The sequence below is a fragment of the Ruditapes philippinarum genome, unplaced genomic scaffold (genome assembly GCF_026571515.1).
Source record: "Ruditapes philippinarum isolate M1 unplaced genomic scaffold, ASM2657151v2 ctg7782_1_1_1_1, whole genome shotgun sequence".
NCBI classification, from domain to species: Eukaryota; Metazoa; Mollusca; class Bivalvia; order Venerida; family Veneridae; genus Ruditapes; species Ruditapes philippinarum.
This window is the reverse complement of record NW_026855163.1, coordinates 382-19,756: the sequence shown is the minus strand read 5'-3', so window position 1 is coordinate 19,756 and position 19,375 is coordinate 382. Positions and strand designations below refer to the sequence as shown.

The window sequence follows — 19,375 nt, the reverse complement described above, 5'->3', positions numbered from 1 at the left end:
GTGTAGCTTTCAGTTATATGTGATATATATTAGGGCATTTGGGGATAAATCCTCACCACCTGTCATAGATGATGATCCTATACCTGTAGAGCTAGAGGAGGAGTTGGCTGCTGGAAGTGGAGAATCAAAAACTACTGTTGCTGGTGACATTAATGGAGAGCCAGCTGATGTAGTGGATAATGGAAATGGTAAAATACAATATAAATTGACAAATTTGGTGACATAAAAAAATTAGATAAATACTAACTAGAAATGTGTCCATAGGACACGGGTGCCCCCACCGCGCCACTGTTCTTTCAATCTTTTTACTAAGTCAAGGGAAATAACTCTACAAATACTGGATAAATCCACAAGCGAGATCCGAGGTGTAAATCTAAAATATGCTGAGCAACCTGCCCATTAGGTTTAATGACTATGTCAAATCCTTTTTGAGAAACTTGCGACACAAGTTGAAAATTGCAAAAATTTTCTAAGTGAAGGGCAATAACTCTAAAAATACTAAATAAATCCAGACGAAAATACCTGGTGCACAACTGCACATGCTGATCAATATTCCTGTAAAGTTATATGACTCTAGGTCAAATACTTTTTGAGTTACATGCGACACATGTTGAAAATTGCCAAATTTTACTAACTCAAGGGCAATAACTCTAAAATTACTAAAAATTTCCAGAGGAAAATACCCAGGTGCACAACTTCACATGCTGATCAACATTCCAGTAAAGTTTCATGACTCTATGTCAAATACTTTTTGAGTTACGTCCGACACAAGTTGAAAATTGCAAAATTTTACTAAGTCAAGGGCAATAACTCTGAAAATACTAATAATATCCAGACGAAAATACCCAGGTGCACAACTACACATGCTGATCAACATTCCTGTAAAGTTTTATGACTCTAGGTCGAATACTTTTTGAGTTACGTGCGACACAAGTTGAAAATTGCAAAATTTTACTAAGTCAAGGGCAATAACTCTGAAAATACTAAAAATATCCAAACGAAAATACCCAGGTGCACAACTACACATGCTGATCAACATTCCTGTAAAGTTTCATGACTCTAGGTCAAATACTTTTTGAGTTACGTGCGACACAAGTTGAAAATTGCAAAATTTTACTAAGTCAAGGGCAATTACTCTGAAAATACTAAAAATATCCAGACGAAAATACCCAGGTGCACAAATACACATGCTGATCAACATTCCTGTAAAGTTTCATGACTCTAGGTCTAATACTTTTTGAGTTACATGCGACACAATTTGAAAATTGCAAAATTTTACTAAGTCAAGGGCAATAACTCTGAAAATACTAAAAATATCCAGACGAAAATACCCAGGTGCACAACTACACATGCTGATCAACATTCCTGTAAAGTTTCATGACTCTAGGTCAAATACTTTTTGAGTTACGTGCGACACAAAAGTGAACGGACGGAAGGACGGACGGACGGACAGACGGACGGACGGACGGACGGACAAGGGTAAATCTAAATGCCCGCCACTAACGTGGGGGCACAATAAAAAGAGAACAAAACCATTAATATACCTCCTTCCTATCAAATAGGTTTACAGGTACGCTTTTTTTTTTGCACAATAAATTCACAACATTATCAGTGAGATTTTCACACTGTGCTATGTGTCTTTTCCTAGGGACATCCCATTTCTGTCCGTCAGCAGCCTTGTTAGTGATATGGGCTGGCAACCAACTTTCAGTAGACAAATGACTAGTGTTTCTAATTTTTGGCATAGACTGTGTATGATGCCTAGGTCCAGAACAAACTACAAGGTTTTATGTATGCTTATTTAGTTGTTAGTACAAGATGTAAAAACTGGTGTTTCAGAACAAAACAAATTTTTAATGATCTTGAATGTAAAGAAAATTTGTAATATTGATAATATGCTATCGATAAAAGCTATGTTAGAAAAAGTTCAATCTAGAACAATGCAAAGTTTTATTGCCAAGTGGAATGTTAATGTTACATCTGAAAGAAGTAGAAGCGGGGTCGGTGGCAGTAAAATAGGCAGTTTATGACAACTTTTGGAACTGAGGAATATTGCAAAATCATACTACCCCGCTGCCACAGGTCCATTTTGCTTAGTTCAGATGTGGAACTGCACCACTAAGAAGAGAGACAGGTAGATATGAATGCCTACCAGTAAATAAAAGGCTTTTTCCTTTGTAATGACAAGGTAGAAAGTGAATTTCACCCTGTAATGCAATGTTTTATGTATGAAGATATTCGTGTGAGTGTCGAAAACCCACAATTTCACACAATGACAACTATGGAGAAGTTTATTTTTATATTCTCAAATACGAGTTGTGTACGATATATTGCCAAAACCTGCTTTGACATACTTAAGAGAAGGGTTACTTTCCTTTACAAATAAGAATATACAAATTGCTCCTTTTTGCGACGGACGCGCCTGAGTGCGTTCAGAGCTAAGTCATCTACACATGGGATTTCATCGGCTACAATTGCGCAAAGTGTCCTCAACCGATTAACAGCCCAAGAAATAGTACATGAATTTGATCCTTTAAAACTCCCACACTTTGTCGGGATATCTTAAAATCTTCCATATTTAGCCTTTTCAATTTCAAATTAAGTTATCCAAGTTAAAATATGAACGTATATGATTGATAAAAACGTTGTATTCACGTAGTATTATTGCGCAATATGCAAATTACTGCCGAAACGATTTACTGCTGTCGAAAAAGTAGGACAGCAAATTATACTATAATAAAGGTGTAAGCTTTGAGTTCCAAGAAATTATTAGTAGGAAATAAATATTTCTACATTATACTAAACATTTTTATTAACAAATCAAAAGTTTTTCGTGACTCTAGAATAACTCGTGCATTAATAAAAGAAGAACTATTTCCGTGACTCATAGCGCGAAGTTAAGCTGAATATTCAGCAGTTGTTAATAAATTAGATACTGTACAATGGTTAGTATAAATATCTATTTTTGAAAATGCATGTAACAAGAGAGTTTTTCAACACTTTACCACCATATAGTCTTTCATGGTAATCTTTATTGAAGGAAGTTATAATATCAGTTCTACTTCTGATTCTTGTGGTTTGTTTACATATTTTCTAGGTCAAGATATGAGTTAACCTTCGCTATTCTTAAAATAGATTCTGCTTCACCTGTGCTGATTTTCGGACAGGCGATTAGGGAGTACACATTATACATGTAATAAACCAGCGGGTTACATGCAATACTTTTAGAAATTCTATACAATTGTAAGAAGCAAACAAGTTGAAAATGGAATTTAGTGTGAAATTGAAAAGGACAACTAAACACTGTTGTGCTTAAGTGACATTTAAATTAAAATAAAAACGATGTGCTCTGGCCTCTACATCTTTACCTTGTAAATAAAAAAATCTAAAAAATACACCATTAATTGCTGATGATTTTAACCAAAAATATTTTTAATGAGACATATCCAAGAGAAATAAAAGTACAAATGACTTATATTTTATTGTCTATATGCCCACTATGATATAACACGAAGCAATTCTAAATAGCATTCTCACATGTATAATGTATTATGCTTGAAGTTTATTTGCATGGTTTTATTTTAGAAATATTACGTTGACAGTTTCTTTTTCTATTTACATATCATTTCTTAGAATAAATCGATAAGGACACTGATTTACAAGTTTGACCAGAGTTTTTAGGCATAAGTTTCATTCTGTATTTAAATGCTTGAAAGTAGAAAATCTGAATTATATCAGATTGGGACACAAAATATATTGCTCTACAAATCTCGAACTTGTATGGAACAAATTTTCTCTGTTATATATTTTGTTTTTTGTTTTTTGTTTTTTTTTTCTAAAAAAAGCCTTAATGTCTCTCCGGTTGCTTGTCCGTCGCATTCAGTGCTGCAGCACTTTGATTTATGGTTTGTCTTTTTATGTACTTATTTTTATCTTCCTTTAAAATATGTACATTGTATATAAAAGAATAACAGATAAATGTTTTTACTAGAGATAAATGTTTTATCTACACCAAGACTGTGGTCTCTAGCACTTATCAAATATTCTTATTAAATTTTCAAATAATGAATATTATTTATATAGTTTATATAGTCTTAGATAAATTTAATTGGACAGTATAGAAATTTATAGTGAAAATAGTCTTAGGAAATTTTATTTGACAGCATATGGTTTTATAAATATCAATTTGACTTTTAATAAATGACATACTTAATAAATGACATACATGTACTTTCCAAGGTTTAATGATATATAATGGTCAATTTTTCTTCTTACAATTTGCATTTAAACATTTTAGTATTGTTTTATTCATTGTGTCCCATTTTATACCAGAATGTAAAAATAACATGCAATAGTGTGAATATATTGATGTTATATCTTTAACCTTTTAATGAATGATAATGATCATATGAAATTTGTGTAGCTAGGGGGGACAATTTCTCAGTGCATAAAAGAATAAAATGCTTGATATGGTCTGTGGAGTTGTCTCCCTTATAGGCAAAAGTAAATAGTGTTTAGCATGGCTTTTTATGTATTTTATGTTTGTGTTTTATTATTTATATATTTTTATGTATACATGTAAAGATGAGACTGAAATAAATAAATAAACTGTTAAATAAATTTGTAATGCTGATAATGACTATTAATGTTTTGAACAAAAATAAATATCAGGTTTTAATGTTTTGGACAAAAATGAATATAAGAAGTGCAAAAAAAGTATTTTGTAGCTTTTATGAGTTTTCTTTTTTTGCTAAAAATTTTTGGTTGGTGTTGTATTCCATAGAAATTCATATGGTAATTTCCTTTATGTATCAACCGACGAAGCTAATAAAGGGAAACAATTTTTTTGTATTGATATTTAAAAATGTGTTGGTTTTTATCTATTTGTTCTTTAGAAATTCATCGAAATTTGAAATATGACTATGTTATATATATACTAGGAAGTGCTATAGATGACACATCACCAGATGATCTTACAGATATGTTACCAGAATCTCAGACCGGGGCAGAAAAATGTGTTGGTGATGATGAAAAAACAGTAGACGGTGCCTCAGGTGGTACAATAGATGAAGTTAACATGGAACAGCTAGATATTCAACAACAACCGGTCAGTCTTGTTACTTCTTCTGTTGATAATTATTGGCCTTGCATTGTTTTGGGAATGTTATTAAGATGGTAATGTTTGTACAGTAAAATCTAGTGCTGAAATCTTTTACTGCATTTATATAATTATGCCGTACTTACTTGTAATATTTGTAACAAAGAAATGATGTATGTATCAAAGTGATTAATTATCTTATTCTCATAAACTTATCTTATAAACTTATCATTTTACTAGATTTGATGATAGATTGCTAAATTAAAAAAATGTTTTACTTCTTTTTTTTTAGTCTCATACACAATTCATGCTATTTTCATTTTTTTAATCCTTAACCATCTGGAATCGAAACTGACTTGCCTTTGTCACTAGTACAAAGCTAGGCCAGCTTGCACATGTTTGCAATCTGACCAAGTTCTATATTGTTGGTAGTTCAATTTCTATATTCATACCTCCTACATGCAAGATGCTCAGAAGGCTAAGTTTTGTGTTTCTTTACACAGGAAACTATTTCTTTTTAAATGTATTTTTCCTCTACAAAAGTAAGTCCATTTTCAACCTCTCCCTGTCAGCTTCTTTTAAGGACATTTATAGGGGTATGAATGATATTTTGAGATGGTTTTCACATTATTAACTTGGCAGATCTGTTACATAAATTAAGCAGGTGAAGGTTAAATGTTAAATTATCATTATAGGAGGAAAATGAAGATGATGTTACAGACGAACCTGCCACTTTAACACCAGGTAACATAATTATACATGTAGTGTCTGCTTATAGCAAGTTGACTAAATTCCCAGGGGTGAGTTCAGGATTATATTTCAATTGTGACAGTTCTTTAAATGTCTATGAAACAGAATAAAAGTGTATTAAATAGTGAAACAGTATTAGTATAATTAAGATCTGCAAGTGTTCTTGTGTATTTTTGGGTGTTTTTTTTGTGTTTTTGTTCGATTTATTTTGCCAAACTTATAGCCAGTGTTTGGTCATATTCTCAATTAAGAATAGTATCTTTGTTTCTCAATTTTTTTTCTTCTTTCTTTAAATCACCAATGGAAACAGTTGTTTCTAGAAGGTTAAAGTTGTAAAATGCATGTACAGATATGTACACTATTTTTATACTTGAAATATCTTGGTGACTTAGACTACTCTTCATGTAAATTTCCAATTTTTACAAAACACTTCTGAAAAACCCAATCCTAATACTTGGGGAAAGAAAAGCAAAAACAGAAAAACAAACAAACAAACAAAAAACAAAGCAAATCAAGAGCTGGATTAATTAGTGTATATTATCAGCTATAAATGTTTTTTTCTTGAAAGCTTTTGGCCCAATATACATGGTCATAAGCCTATATGACCTGAACTGCTCTGGAAGGATTATATTACTAACAGTCTTTTATTTACAGCCATATAACCATAACAAATTTATAATATAGCACAATTCTTTATTTGAGAAAAAGTGAAAAATAATTCATGAAGCAGTTATGTATATAGATTATAAAAATATCACAATTATCCAATGAAAACTAGCATTACAAACATACTGGGGCCCACATGGAAGATCGGGAAACCAAATATGTTAGCCTCATTAAATAAAGTTGATACTTACTAACTTGCATTATTATGATTTTGTACATGTAATATAACTATAATTAGGTATCTTTGTATTATATCAGAGCAGATGGACGAACTGCTGCAGTTTTGTTTTTTGTGTGCTGTGAAAAGTTCCTTGAAGAAATCAGATTTACCAATTCCAACTGGTACATTCTACAAGCAGCATGTCATGAAATACTGGTAATGTCATTAATGTTATCTTTAAAACATTGAGTGAATTTGTTTTCTTGAAAAACACCACTTTTGGTTTAAATTTCTGTATCTGCTTGTGAGAAAGCTATCCAGCTAGCTTATGGAAGTTTGGTGGCTATACTGGCAAATTCCTTTTAAATACCCATGTAAATGGTTTTACATGTTTATATCTGGGTACCCTTGTAGGATGACAAATTTGTACTGCATAATTGTTGCATATAGCATAGATAAATGTGTGAAATAATATATCAACATAAATGAAAAGATTTTATGGTAAACTTTTTCAATTTTAAACACAGTAAAATATAGATAACATCACTACATCATACATGTTAAAAATGTCAGTAATGGCTTCAACTATTATTACTATCATGCAAATATCAACCCCCTTGTCATTTGATTTTTAGCTCACCTGTCACAAAGTGACAGGGTGAGCTTTTGTGATCGCTTTTCGTCCGGCGTCCGTCCGTCGTCCGTCCGTCCGTAAACTTTTGCTTTAAATGACATCTCCTCATAAACCACTGAGCCAATTTCATCCAAATATATCCAAATATATCCAAAATATCTTCTTTTAAAAAACCTAAAGAGGTAGAGCTTAGATATTTGGCATGAAACATCTTCTAGTGAGTGTCTACCAAGTTTGTTCAAATAAAAGCCCTGGGGTCAAAATTGGCCCCGCCCCAGGGGGTCATTAATTTTCCCTATATGCATATAGTAAAAACTTAAAAAATCTTCTTTTAAAGAACCCAAAGAGCTAGAGCTAAGATATTTAACATGAAACATGTTTTAATGGGTGTCTACCAAGTTTGTTCAAATAAAAGCCCTGGGGTCAAAATTGGCCCTGCCCCAGGGGGGTCATTGATTTTCCCTATATGCATATAGTAAAAACTTAAAAAATCTTCTTTTAAAGAACCGTAAGAGCTAGAGCATAGATATTTAGCATGAAACATCTTCTAGTGAATGTCTACCAAGTTTGTTCAAATAAAAGCCCTGGGGTCAAAATTGGCCCCGCCCCAGGGGGGTCATTGATTTTCCCTAAATGCATATAGTAAAAACTTAAAAAATCTTCTTTTAAAGAACCCAAAGAGCTAGAGCTAAGATATTAAGCATGAAACATCTTCTAGTGAGTGTCTACCAAGTTTGTTCAAATTAAAGCCCTGGGGTCAAAATTGGCCCGCCCCGGGGGGTCATTGATTTTCCCTATATGCATATAGTAAAAACTTAAAAAATCTTCTTTTAAAGAACCATAAGAGCTAGAGCTTAGATATTTGGCATGAAACATCTTCTAGTGAATGTCTACCAAGTTTGTTCAAATAAAAGCCCTGGGGTCATAATTGACCCCGCCCCAGGGGGTCATAGATTTTTCCCTATATGCATATAGTAAAAACTTAAAAAATCTTCTTTTAAAGAACCCAAAGAGCTAGAGCTAAGATATTTAGCATGAAACATCTTCTAATGAGTGTTTACTAAGTTTGTTCAAATAAAAGCCCTGGGGTCAAAATTGGCCCCGCCCCAGGGGGTCATTGATTTTCCCTATATGCATATAGTAAAAACTTAAAAAATCTTCTTTTAAAGAACTCAAAGAGCTAGAGCTAAGATATTTAGCATGAAACATGTTCTAATGGGTGTCTACCAAGTATGTTCAAATAAAAGCCCTGGGGTCAAAACTGGCCCCGCCCGGGGGGTCATTGATTTTCCTTATATGTGTATAGCAAAAACTTAAAAATCTTCTTTGAAAAAACCCAAATAGCTAGAGTTTAGATATTAAGCATGAAACATCTTTAAGTAAATATCTACAAAGTTTGTTCAAATAAAAGCCCGGGGGTCAAAACTGGCCCTGCCCCAGGGGTGTCATTGTTTTTAACTATATGTGTATAGTAAAAACCTTAAAAAATCTTCTTTTAAAAAACCCAATGAGCTAGAACTTAGATGTTTAGCATGAAACATCTTCTTATGGGTGTCTACCAAGTCTGTTCAAATAAACAAATAAAAGCCCTTGGGTAAAAATTGGCCCGGGGGTGGGGGGGCCTATATACAGGTGAGCGACCTCAGGGCCATCATGGCCCTCTTGTTTAATTCCAGCCCAAAAGATAAGACACTTGACATAAAGAAGTCCACCTACAAAAAGGTATGTCTTTGCTTTATTGGTATTCATGTAGAAAATTGATTTAAAATGAGAAAAAAAAAAAACAAACAAAAAATATATTAAGTGAAGTAATTGGTTCACACAATCTATATAATTATAATAATTTCTTATTTTGCAATTTGTCTTTTGAGCAGCCATTTAAAATAGAAAGTTTTTTATGCTAATCAAAGATTACAGCCCTGAGTGTTGTCAATGAATTGCAAAGCATCATAAATCATGCCTGTTTTATGTAGGTTATGTGATGGTTGCTGTTATGACAATTTAAGCTGATAAACCTCTCTGCAATTAATATTCTTAATTTTTTTATTTGATTGTATTACAAAATAATTTCGATGACTTCTATTTTAATTTCTAGTAATGTGTGACTTCTATTTTATTTTCTAATAAACATACAATTTTATTGATGATATTTGTTCTTATTGAGTTGATTTAAAAATGTACTACTGAAAATGAACAGATACAATATAAATGTGTCGCATATTTTGTATTCTATGCTAATAATTAGTTGATTATGAATTATCTTTCAGTTATCTAAATTCTTGCAAAAGCAAGCAAAGACTGGTATTGTAAAGGTAAAAGAATTGGCTAAAGGTGTAGACAGCATTACAGAAATAGACAAATCTCACCTGTCGTACGTACCATTTATTTCAACAATATTGCCAACACATACATTATCCTACAATTCTGTGACCTTAACCTGCAAGCTAAGTCTGTGAATAACTTGGATACAAAATTAATCTGTCTGACAGTTAAATTTGAGCTGAAAGTATTTCATGTACTAGTAATTGATTAAATACCAATAACTTGCATCAAATTATTATGAAAGCCAACTTAGAATTACTTTTAGTACTGCATGACAATGGGCTCAGTTACTGAAATATTGCTTACTGGTATATTTTGCAAGTGGAAAACAGCTCGGTTGTTCAAAGTTTGATCGCTCTACCCAAGTGCCCATGTGTGTCTAAAAGAATGATTATAGCCGGTCACTTTTGTTTCTACTACAGTAAATCTGTTCAATCATTTAGCCACTTTTATCATACAATATTACTGTTGGATTCACTTTAAAACTGAATTGTAATTCAAGAATTAATTTAAAGAATACTGAAGCTTTGATGCTTTCAGCTAAACAATCAAACTTAGCCTTTTTCTGAGAGTATTCAATGATTAGATGTAACACAAGTTACAACAAAAATTTGATGTATGAATTTATTTATTTTAGTTTACGAGGATTTGAAGTACCAGAAATTACTGAAGAGGAGACATCTGAAGGGTCTGGTAATAAGTACACTCCTCCGCAAATCACTGAAATGTTCGCAGTCACTGCCAATACTTTGCCATTTTACAAAACTCTTGGATATAGGTAGCATTGCTTGACATGTTAGATTTTAAAATTTAGGTGAACTTTTAAAATTGAGTGAAAACACATTTTCTTTAAAAGTAGTACTCTCCCTTGCACTGATATTTTTCTCTTAATAATGTTTTGAAAATGTTATACTGGGGGGAAAAGTTGAAATTTGGGCGAAATATGTACATAACTATTTTATGTAAACATCCCCTAAACTAAATATTCTTTGTTATTACTGTTTACTCAATGTAGTGAATGCTAATGATGTACCTTTTTTTTATAGGAAAATATTGAAATTATAGTGAAATTGTTTAATATCACAGGTTGGGAAAGTATTTTTCTGTGAATAATTATTTTAGATATTGTATACAATTGAATAAAATATTTATTAATATTAAAAGTATCCTTTGTGGAGCGGTCAATATTTTGAAAAGCTTGTTAATTTCTTTAAACAATAACAGCAGAGTATCTTTTAAAATGTCAGGTTAAAAGGTTAAACATACATGGATCATACTTACGTTTAGTTTCATATCTAACAATTTGGACTTCTAATTTATAGTAAAGGAAGTGCCTTAAAACCTGCAGATATTAGAAAAGTGGTGACCGACTATGTGAAAACTAACAATTTACAGAAGGAAGATTGTAAAAAGTAAGTTTTCTATAGATCATGTGTATTAGGTAGTCTTTAAAGAGTTATATATCAATTTGATGCTATTAAATCATCATTATGTTTCAATTGCACTTGCATGGCTATTGAAATTACAATGTATATTGTAATACTGCATGTTTGTAATACAGATGCCTGACGACTAGCACATGCCAACCTACCATACCCCTATATATGTAATAAATGTTCTTTATCGATATAATAAGGTATGAAGGGGATATTAGACGTCAGGCACCTGTGGTTTGTAACATCAATGTTTAACTGGACTGTTGGAAGGATGGCCTTGGCGTCGCTTTCACACTTTGGTTAAGTTTTGTGTGCAAGTTGTCATCTCCAAATCTACTGTAGGAAATGGGTTGAAACTTCACACTCATGTTCTCTGTGATAATATAACATGATGGGCAAAGGTTTCAATCCATTACTCTAGAGTTACCTGAGTTATGCCTCCTTTCTTGCTGTCAAGCACAAAGAAAAGTCAAACAGACTGTCTTACAGAAAGCTCTTTTTCTTGTTCATTTTATCATGCGCACAGTTGTTGTAAAATTATGAATGTTTTTAATTTTATCAAAGAAACTAGTTGTTCAGTATTGTAAATTTGTTATAAAGACTTTTAAATGACAATATGACTGTGTATTAATGGCTACTGGTATTTCCTATATTACCATTGCACAGTGGTTTTGGGTTATATATAACCATATTTTACTGAGCAATATAGCACTTCAAAAAAATCTTTATAATCAATTATATCACAGGTAGACATACATAGGCAAATATATTGTTTACTTTCATTTGATAACAATTAAGTTGTTTCATTGTTTTAGTAAAAATAGCACTTTAGCTTATTTATGGTTAAAATGGTCATGCAGTCTTGAAGAAGTATTTTTCTGCTTTGATAACAGTGATTGTGTATTAAACCTATTTGTCCCCATTCTTAGTTTGTTGTCTTGTAATACATATGACTGCACATTCATAATGTTGTTTGTTATCAACATTTTTGACCCTTTTTTATATGCAAATGATTGGATTTTAAGTAACATTTTGTTTTATTTTCAAAGAAAATTATTGTTCAACATCATACAACTTTCATAAAGAGTTTAAACAGCCTTGATGCCCTTATTAAGTTGGATTTTGCAATAAAATCCTCGCCTTGTTGGTTGGATTATATAAGCTTTAGGCTTTATAATACTGCACATTTGTAATGTCACTTGTATTAGATAATCATGACGTTTATATAGTTTTATATACACAGCTGCTGTCATTTTATGAAGAACTCACTTTTTTCTTTAAAAAATGATACTTGCCATATTACAAATTCGTTATAAATATATCTGACAGGTTATATGTCCATTTGCAGTATAATTCTTGCCTAGTGGCTTAGGTTATATTTCAAAAGAACCATTTATATAGGGCCATATAATCTGTCAGTAATCTTTATCACTGATAATATAACCTGTCTGAAAGAAAAAAAAACAAAAAACAAACAAGTAGTAAAATACATGTAATATGGATCAAGTCAGAATGTCTGAAATCAAAGAATATAATCTTGAAAATGAGAAATTGTTCCAAAGTTTGGTATTTTAAAATTTTCATTAGATTTAACAAGTGGAAATCTGAAATTTTATGTACTGTTAGCTATGCTTTTTAGAAAGTGTTAAAATGTAAAAAAAGCTTTTCATATATAGGTCAGAGAAACTTAATTTCTGAATCATTAAGATGACCATTTCAATCTGTTGATGATATACTTCATGAATATAAGAACCTTGTTTCAGGATACAATTTAAAATGTGAAATATTTTGATTTGTAGTGAAGTATTGTTAGACCCTATTCTTGCTGAGATGTTACTGGTGAAAGCAGAGGGGGACAGATCAACATTAAAATGGGATGAAATTTACTCCAGGTATATTTATTACACTAATTTCCCTCACACTTCTTTTAGAGAAGTTTTCAGCCATTACATAAGTAAGGAGGATAATTTGATTTCTGTGCAAAGGTTGATGACATATTTGGCATAACCTTGGCTGTTTTGAAAATGTGTACCAAGATTTGTTACATATGGAAAAGAAAATCGATACATTGTATCATTCTACAATGTACAGTATTAGTACAATTAAAGAAATTTGTATAAAGTAATATGTTAAAGGCTGCTATTTTGCATCTGTGCTCCTGCTTAATTAAGAAATAGATGATTTGTACCATATTGATTTGATGCCTCAACTTTTGGCGGCAGGGAATATACATTTATATTTGCCAATTAGCTGTAAGGACTGCTGATGTTTATCCATCTCCATCCCAATGAAATATCCTGTCTCCAGCCTGATACTTGTGGAGTATATATGTCAAAAAACTGTAATCAGCAGAATCTTTTAACAATATTGTAGATGAACTATTTCAGGATTTTTAGTTCACCTGAGCACAACTCGCTAATTGTGATGTTTATTCAGCAGAGCCTCATTACCACTGAAAATATACATGTATACCATTAAGCTAGGCATTCTGGTGTGTAAATTGGACCCATTTTAAGATTCTTATAGTCTTCACCATTAACTTTTTTGTATCAAACTTGCCCTGCTTCAGATAGAACATCAAAAGTCTAAAGTGATTAGATACCAATTTTATAAAATTATGCAAACTGGGCTGCCTTTCATAGAAAGCCCTTAGTCTGATATCAGTCTTAAGACCAAAACTGAGACAATTTTGCATTTCAAAGAAATTGTCCTAATTTATGACCTCTATGTCACAACTCTTAATTTCTGAATAGCAACGCTGATGGGCATTTACACATTTCATATAAAATCGTCTGTCTTTTTTTTTTTCTTAACTTTTCTGAGGAGAGTGAGTTTATTTATAGTCAACAATATTTGACTGTAAAATGTTTATTGAAAGTAAGCCCTACAGTTGGCTTTATGTCCTAAGACTTAGGATACACTTTATACGAAACGCAACCCAGTAGTTTAGAGTCTGCAGTGTTGCATGAGTATAATCATTATTTCAGCTAATAAGTACTGTTAAGTTAAACTTTGTGTTGAATATTGAGGTATGAATCATAGATTTCAACCAAACACATTTCATCATAAATTTTTCTTAATGTTCATAAAACCCATATTAAAGGGTATATATTTTTGTTATTACACAAGAGTTTTATAATAAAATAATGATAAAAACATAAAATTATAGTCAATAATAATTGCTTTGTAATCAGAATGTTTTGCAAAATACGTAATATAACTGTACATAAATTTTTTAGTTACAACAGCTTTCACAAGTACGTAAAAAAGTTATATGTACTGTCATAAGTGCGTATGAAAAGTGTTTAAAGTGCATGAAAAGAATATATTGTTATTAAATATCTATATGTTAAACTTCACGTAGGCTGATAAACAAGATGACACCAGTATATGAAGTGATATTTGCGGGTCAACCAGCTGTTATAAAAAAAGGAAATGTGGATCCGATCAAGATAGATGTTGTACAAAGGGCCTCTAATAAAAAGGTAAAATAATGTGGGAAATGGAAATCACTTTTATTTTGCTTTATATTTGTAATATTTGAATTTACAAGAAAAAGTGATTTAAAAAGTCCCATCTTAATATTGTCCATTGAAACTAAAAAAAATGTTTTATACCTGATTGATCAGCCAATAGTTAAGTCTTTTAAATGTCTTAAAATATTCTGGTCAGAGACTGGTAAAAGTCTGTTAAGATTTTGTTAAACATCTGATAGGTGCCTGGTAAAAATCTGTTAAGAATTTGGTATAAATCTGTTCAAATTCAGGTAAGCCTGGTAAAAGTGTGATAAAAGGGTGGTGTTGTGTAAGAGTCTGGTAAAAGTTAGTTGGGACATCATGAAACAGAAAGCTTACCTGGCTACATACTGTGCCATAGTTATTTCTTTATTACCCAAAGCAGTCAAAAGTGTTGAATTATCTTTAAACCATTCAGACTTTAGGTTTTGTAGTTGTTTTTTTTTTATATGAATATTTTTTTAAAGTGATAACCTTACTTTGAAAAAAAGAAAGTGCACTTTTTCTGAAAAACATTCATAACATCCAAGAATTTAGACACCTTTAATCTTAGTAACAGATAAATATCAACTCGAAATTATGTATTTACATATTGTTTTAGTATAAAATTTATTAAACAAGCTTGAAATGAGTGCTAAAAGTTAAAATATTGAGAAAGTTAAGTTGACCTGACTGTAAACATGAGATATACACTTGTACTCACTTTAGTGCACATATGTTTTATATATGTCTTTTATCTGTGTCTTTAACAGTATTGTTATTATCAATACATTTATAATTTCACTGAAACAATATTTGTATTTTACAGGCCACAATTATAGAGAATTTAGATTTGTTTGGTATAGACGAGAAGACATTTGCTCATACAGTACAGGTGAAAGTTGCATGTAGTGCATCAGTGGTGCCATCACCACAGAAAAACAAGGGGCCACAAGTGGTAGTGCAAGGAAATCAAGTCAATTTTGTTGTAGAAATTTTAACAGGTAAACTATTTTTATTGTCTGTTAAGGGTTCTCTTACAGGTAAACTATTTTTAGCCCAATTTTGTCCAAATAAATACCCTGGGGTCAAAATTGGCCCTGCCTGGTGGGGGGTGGGGTCATTGATTTTCCTTATTTGTATATAGTAAAAACTTTAAAAAATCTTCCTTTAAAAACCCCAAATAGCTAGAGCTTAAATATTAAGCATGAAACATCTTCTAGTGGATGTCAACCAAGTTTGTTCAAATAAAACCCCTGGGGTCAAAATTGGCCCAGCCCCCAGGGGGTCATTGTTTTTCCCTTTATGTATATAGTAAAAACTTTAAAAAAATTCTTTTAAAAGAACCCTAAGAGCTAGAGCTAAGATATTTAGCATGAAACATCTTCTGATGGGTGTCTACCATTTTTGTTCAAATAAGGGCCCTGGGATTAAAATTGCCCCGCCCCGGGGATCATTGATTTTCCTTATTTGTATATAATAAAACCTTAAAAAATCTTCTTTTAAAAAGCCCAAATAGCTAGCACTTAGATATTAAGCATGAAACATCTTCTAGTGGGTGTCTACCAAGTTTGTTCAAATAAAAGCTGTGGGGTCAAAATTAGCCCTGCCCCAGGGGGTCATTGTTTTTCCCTTTATGTATATAGTAAAAACTGAAAAAATCTTCTTTTAAAAAACCCTAAGAGCTAGAGCTAAGATATTTAGCATGAAACATCTTCAAATAGGTGGCTACCATTTTTGTTCAAATAAGGGCCCTGGGGGTTAAAATTGCCCCGCCCCATGGATCATTTATTTTCCTTATATGTATATAGTAAAAACTTAAAAAATCTTCTTTTAAAAAACCCAAAGTGCTAGAGTTTAGATATTAAGCATGAACTATCTTTTAGTGAGTGAGTACCAAGTTTGTTCAAATAAAAGCCCTGGGGACAAAATTGGCCCTGCCCTGAGGGGAGTGATTGTTTTTCCCTATATGTGTATAGTAAAAACTTAAAAAATCTTCTTACAGCTAGAGCTTAAATATTTATCATAAAACATCTTCAAATTGGTGGCTACCAAGTTTGTTCAAATAAAAGCCCCTGGGTTAAAATTGGCCCCGCCCTGGGGGCCTATATACAGGTGAGCAATTTCAGGGCCATCATGGCCCTCTTGTTGTGTCGCCTTGAAAAAGGCGACATATTTATTGTCTACTAAGGGTTCTCTAAGGAGGGAATGGTATATTGTTTAGCAGATTTTCCACTCAGGAAATTTTGGTTTTTAGCATGATAAATATTCTCAAATGAGCGGCTTGGCTTTAACATTAACTTCTACAATTCTCAAGTATAGAACTATTGTCATTAAGTGCTCCGTTACATGTATATATTAATGAGTTTTCTTATTGGCTGAATTAAGGCCTATATGTTATCATAAATATATTGAAAACTACTCTTCTGTGTATGACATCTACATTTCTCAAGAGATTTTAACAAAACCTTCAAAGTTTTATTGTCAGGAAATGTTTCATTTTTATATTTCAGGATCATACAATATACCAAAAAAATATCTGAAGGGACAAGAGAAAGCTCCAAAATCTAAACGAAGATGATGATAAACGAAGTAATGTGTATAAATATGTTATAAATCTAGGTGAAATCAAAAATAAAAATAAGTTTAAAGTTACTTTTCGTTTCTTATAAACTACACCTTGACGAAACAAAACTTGTCAGAAGGTAAGATAGTGTGTCTTACAGAACATTTATATGTCTTTGTTTTGTTTTGTTTGTTTCTTGCATTTTACGCCTTTTTCCAACAGTATTTCAGTCATATAGGCGGGTAGTTTCCTAACCATCGTTCCTGGAGAGTAACACCAGTACTAGACTACCTTCCTCCGCGCTAAACTACCAAAGCATCTCCCGGGGATCGAACCCACGCCAGAGAGGTAACTGGATTAGAAGTCATCGACTCTAACCCCTCGACCACGGAGGCGGTTATTTATATGTCAGAAAGTGTTCATTTAAATGGGCTTTACCTTGTTATGCCCTGCTGATGGAATCGTAAGGAGGATAACAAATTTTCCTCGTCTGTGTCCATTAATCTGTATGAATTGCTTTTCTGTGCTATTTCTCAGCAGCTACAGATACCTTTCAATGAAATGTTGTGGGAACATTACCAAAAGGAGATGTACATGTCATTGACATGCTGGAGTTGGACCATTAAACTCGGGAGTGTTATGGCCCCTGAATAGTTATGCTGTATGTATATGTACTCGGATTTCAAATTAATCTTGTTGGAACCATCAGTCCAAAAAGAAGATGCGCTTATTATGGCATGACCTTGTATGACCAATAGACACCGATTATTGCCCCTGATTATTTTGCTGTATGTATACAGTGTATAATTTGTCAATGCTATTACTTGGCTACTGCAGACTGGATTACATTGAAACTATGGGAAACATTAGTATGTAAAGGAGAAAGGACAAGATAACACTTATGACAAAAACGACATGTTAAATAATTCTGAACTTTACTTTGAAATGACCTTGACCTAGGCCAAATTATTGAATTTGATAAAATTGCCTTAACTTTGGTAATAATGGGCGGATTGATTTATACTTTGACAAAACATTACTTAAGAGGAAAACAAACATGTTGACATATTTAAGTATGAATTGGTCCACTTGCTGTTAGTAATGCTACAAAAAATATTCTTTTAAATACACGGACTTCCCTAGATATCGCCTTGGAGAAAAACATTCATATTAATGTAAGTCTTGAATTTTCTCAATAGGAAGTCATAAATGAAATAAAAATATTATCCGCTGATGGAATATTGTCTGTGATTAATTAACCGCTGACTTTAATCAGTAATATTGACTGTTTCAGACATAGTCTGTCTTTTGCTAAACTTTGCATGTCTTTGCAACATTACAGACGTGTCAATTTCACCCACATACCCACACAAATGTATAGTGAAAGAATAAAGATTTGATTGCACGTGTTTTCTTTAAATCTCTTTTTTGTCCATTATTTACAAATTCCTTTGCTCTTTATATAAGTCTCTGCTCTTTATATAAGTCTCTGCTCTTTATATAAGTCTCTGCTCTTTATATAAGTCTCACAATATTCCCTGTGCATTTTCACACGAGTTACAATAATTATCCCGGATGCAGTCTTATTGCATAGGTCGTGCAAATTATGAGCTTGAGCCGATAGAGTAGATATAACCCGTTCACATTTTTACTTACAAGGCGTACCTCCCGTTTCTTTACAATTATATATTTATAAGTGCTTTATGTATACTAGAATTAAAGAAGAATGTGACTGTATCCTTGGTAACGCGCAATTTAAAAAAAACAACATAATAATAGTATTTATACACTTGTAGAAGCAGCGACATGGCAATCAAGAGTAATTCTAATTTTTAGTTGAACACTGAAATACAGTAACTAGTAAAATTTAATTGTGGTGAAATATTGTTATAAAATTAAATCAAGATGTAGAATCAACTTATTCTTTTTAACTTAACGATGATAGTCTTGCGATCTATATGTCAATGATTGTAAAAGAGAGATCTAAACATTTACTGAGCATTTATTTTATATTGATAACATGAAATTCAAAAAACAAAGAACAAAACGAATATCATTCATCGAAAAGCATATTTTTTTAGTTATTCTCTTAGGCATAATTTATGATAAATTATACCATTATATAATTTTCATGTGATTAATTTTATAGACCCTTGACGGGCCTATATGAGTATGACGTATTCTTTAATAAAATTATTATCCAATAGTATTTCTTGACGCTGATATTGTGACGTAGCAAACATGACGTC

At 32.0% G+C, this 19,375-nt stretch overlaps 1 protein-coding gene across 1 annotated transcript in view; it reads left to right on the top strand.

Moving 5' to 3' along the window:
- The window catches only part of LOC132742296 (eukaryotic translation initiation factor 2D-like), a 35,427-nt gene extending 18,212 nt beyond the window's left edge, over positions 1–17,215 (top strand). Inside the window, exons 6-17 of the mRNA XM_060730662.1 lie at positions 34–188; positions 4,941–5,107; positions 5,794–5,842; positions 6,773–6,890; positions 8,985–9,030; positions 9,576–9,679; positions 10,268–10,408; positions 10,953–11,042; positions 12,866–12,958; positions 14,431–14,551; positions 15,390–15,564; positions 17,074–17,215. Coding sequence (XP_060586645.1) covers positions 34–188; positions 4,941–5,107; positions 5,794–5,842; positions 6,773–6,890; positions 8,985–9,030; positions 9,576–9,679; positions 10,268–10,408; positions 10,953–11,042; positions 12,866–12,958; positions 14,431–14,551; positions 15,390–15,564; positions 17,074–17,141 — 1,327 coding nt within the window. The 3' untranslated portion in view covers positions 17,142–17,215. The remainder of the gene's footprint in view (positions 1–33; positions 189–4,940; positions 5,108–5,793; positions 5,843–6,772; positions 6,891–8,984; positions 9,031–9,575; positions 9,680–10,267; positions 10,409–10,952; positions 11,043–12,865; positions 12,959–14,430; positions 14,552–15,389; positions 15,565–17,073) is intronic.
- Positions 17,216–19,375: the final 2,160 nt, after the last annotated feature.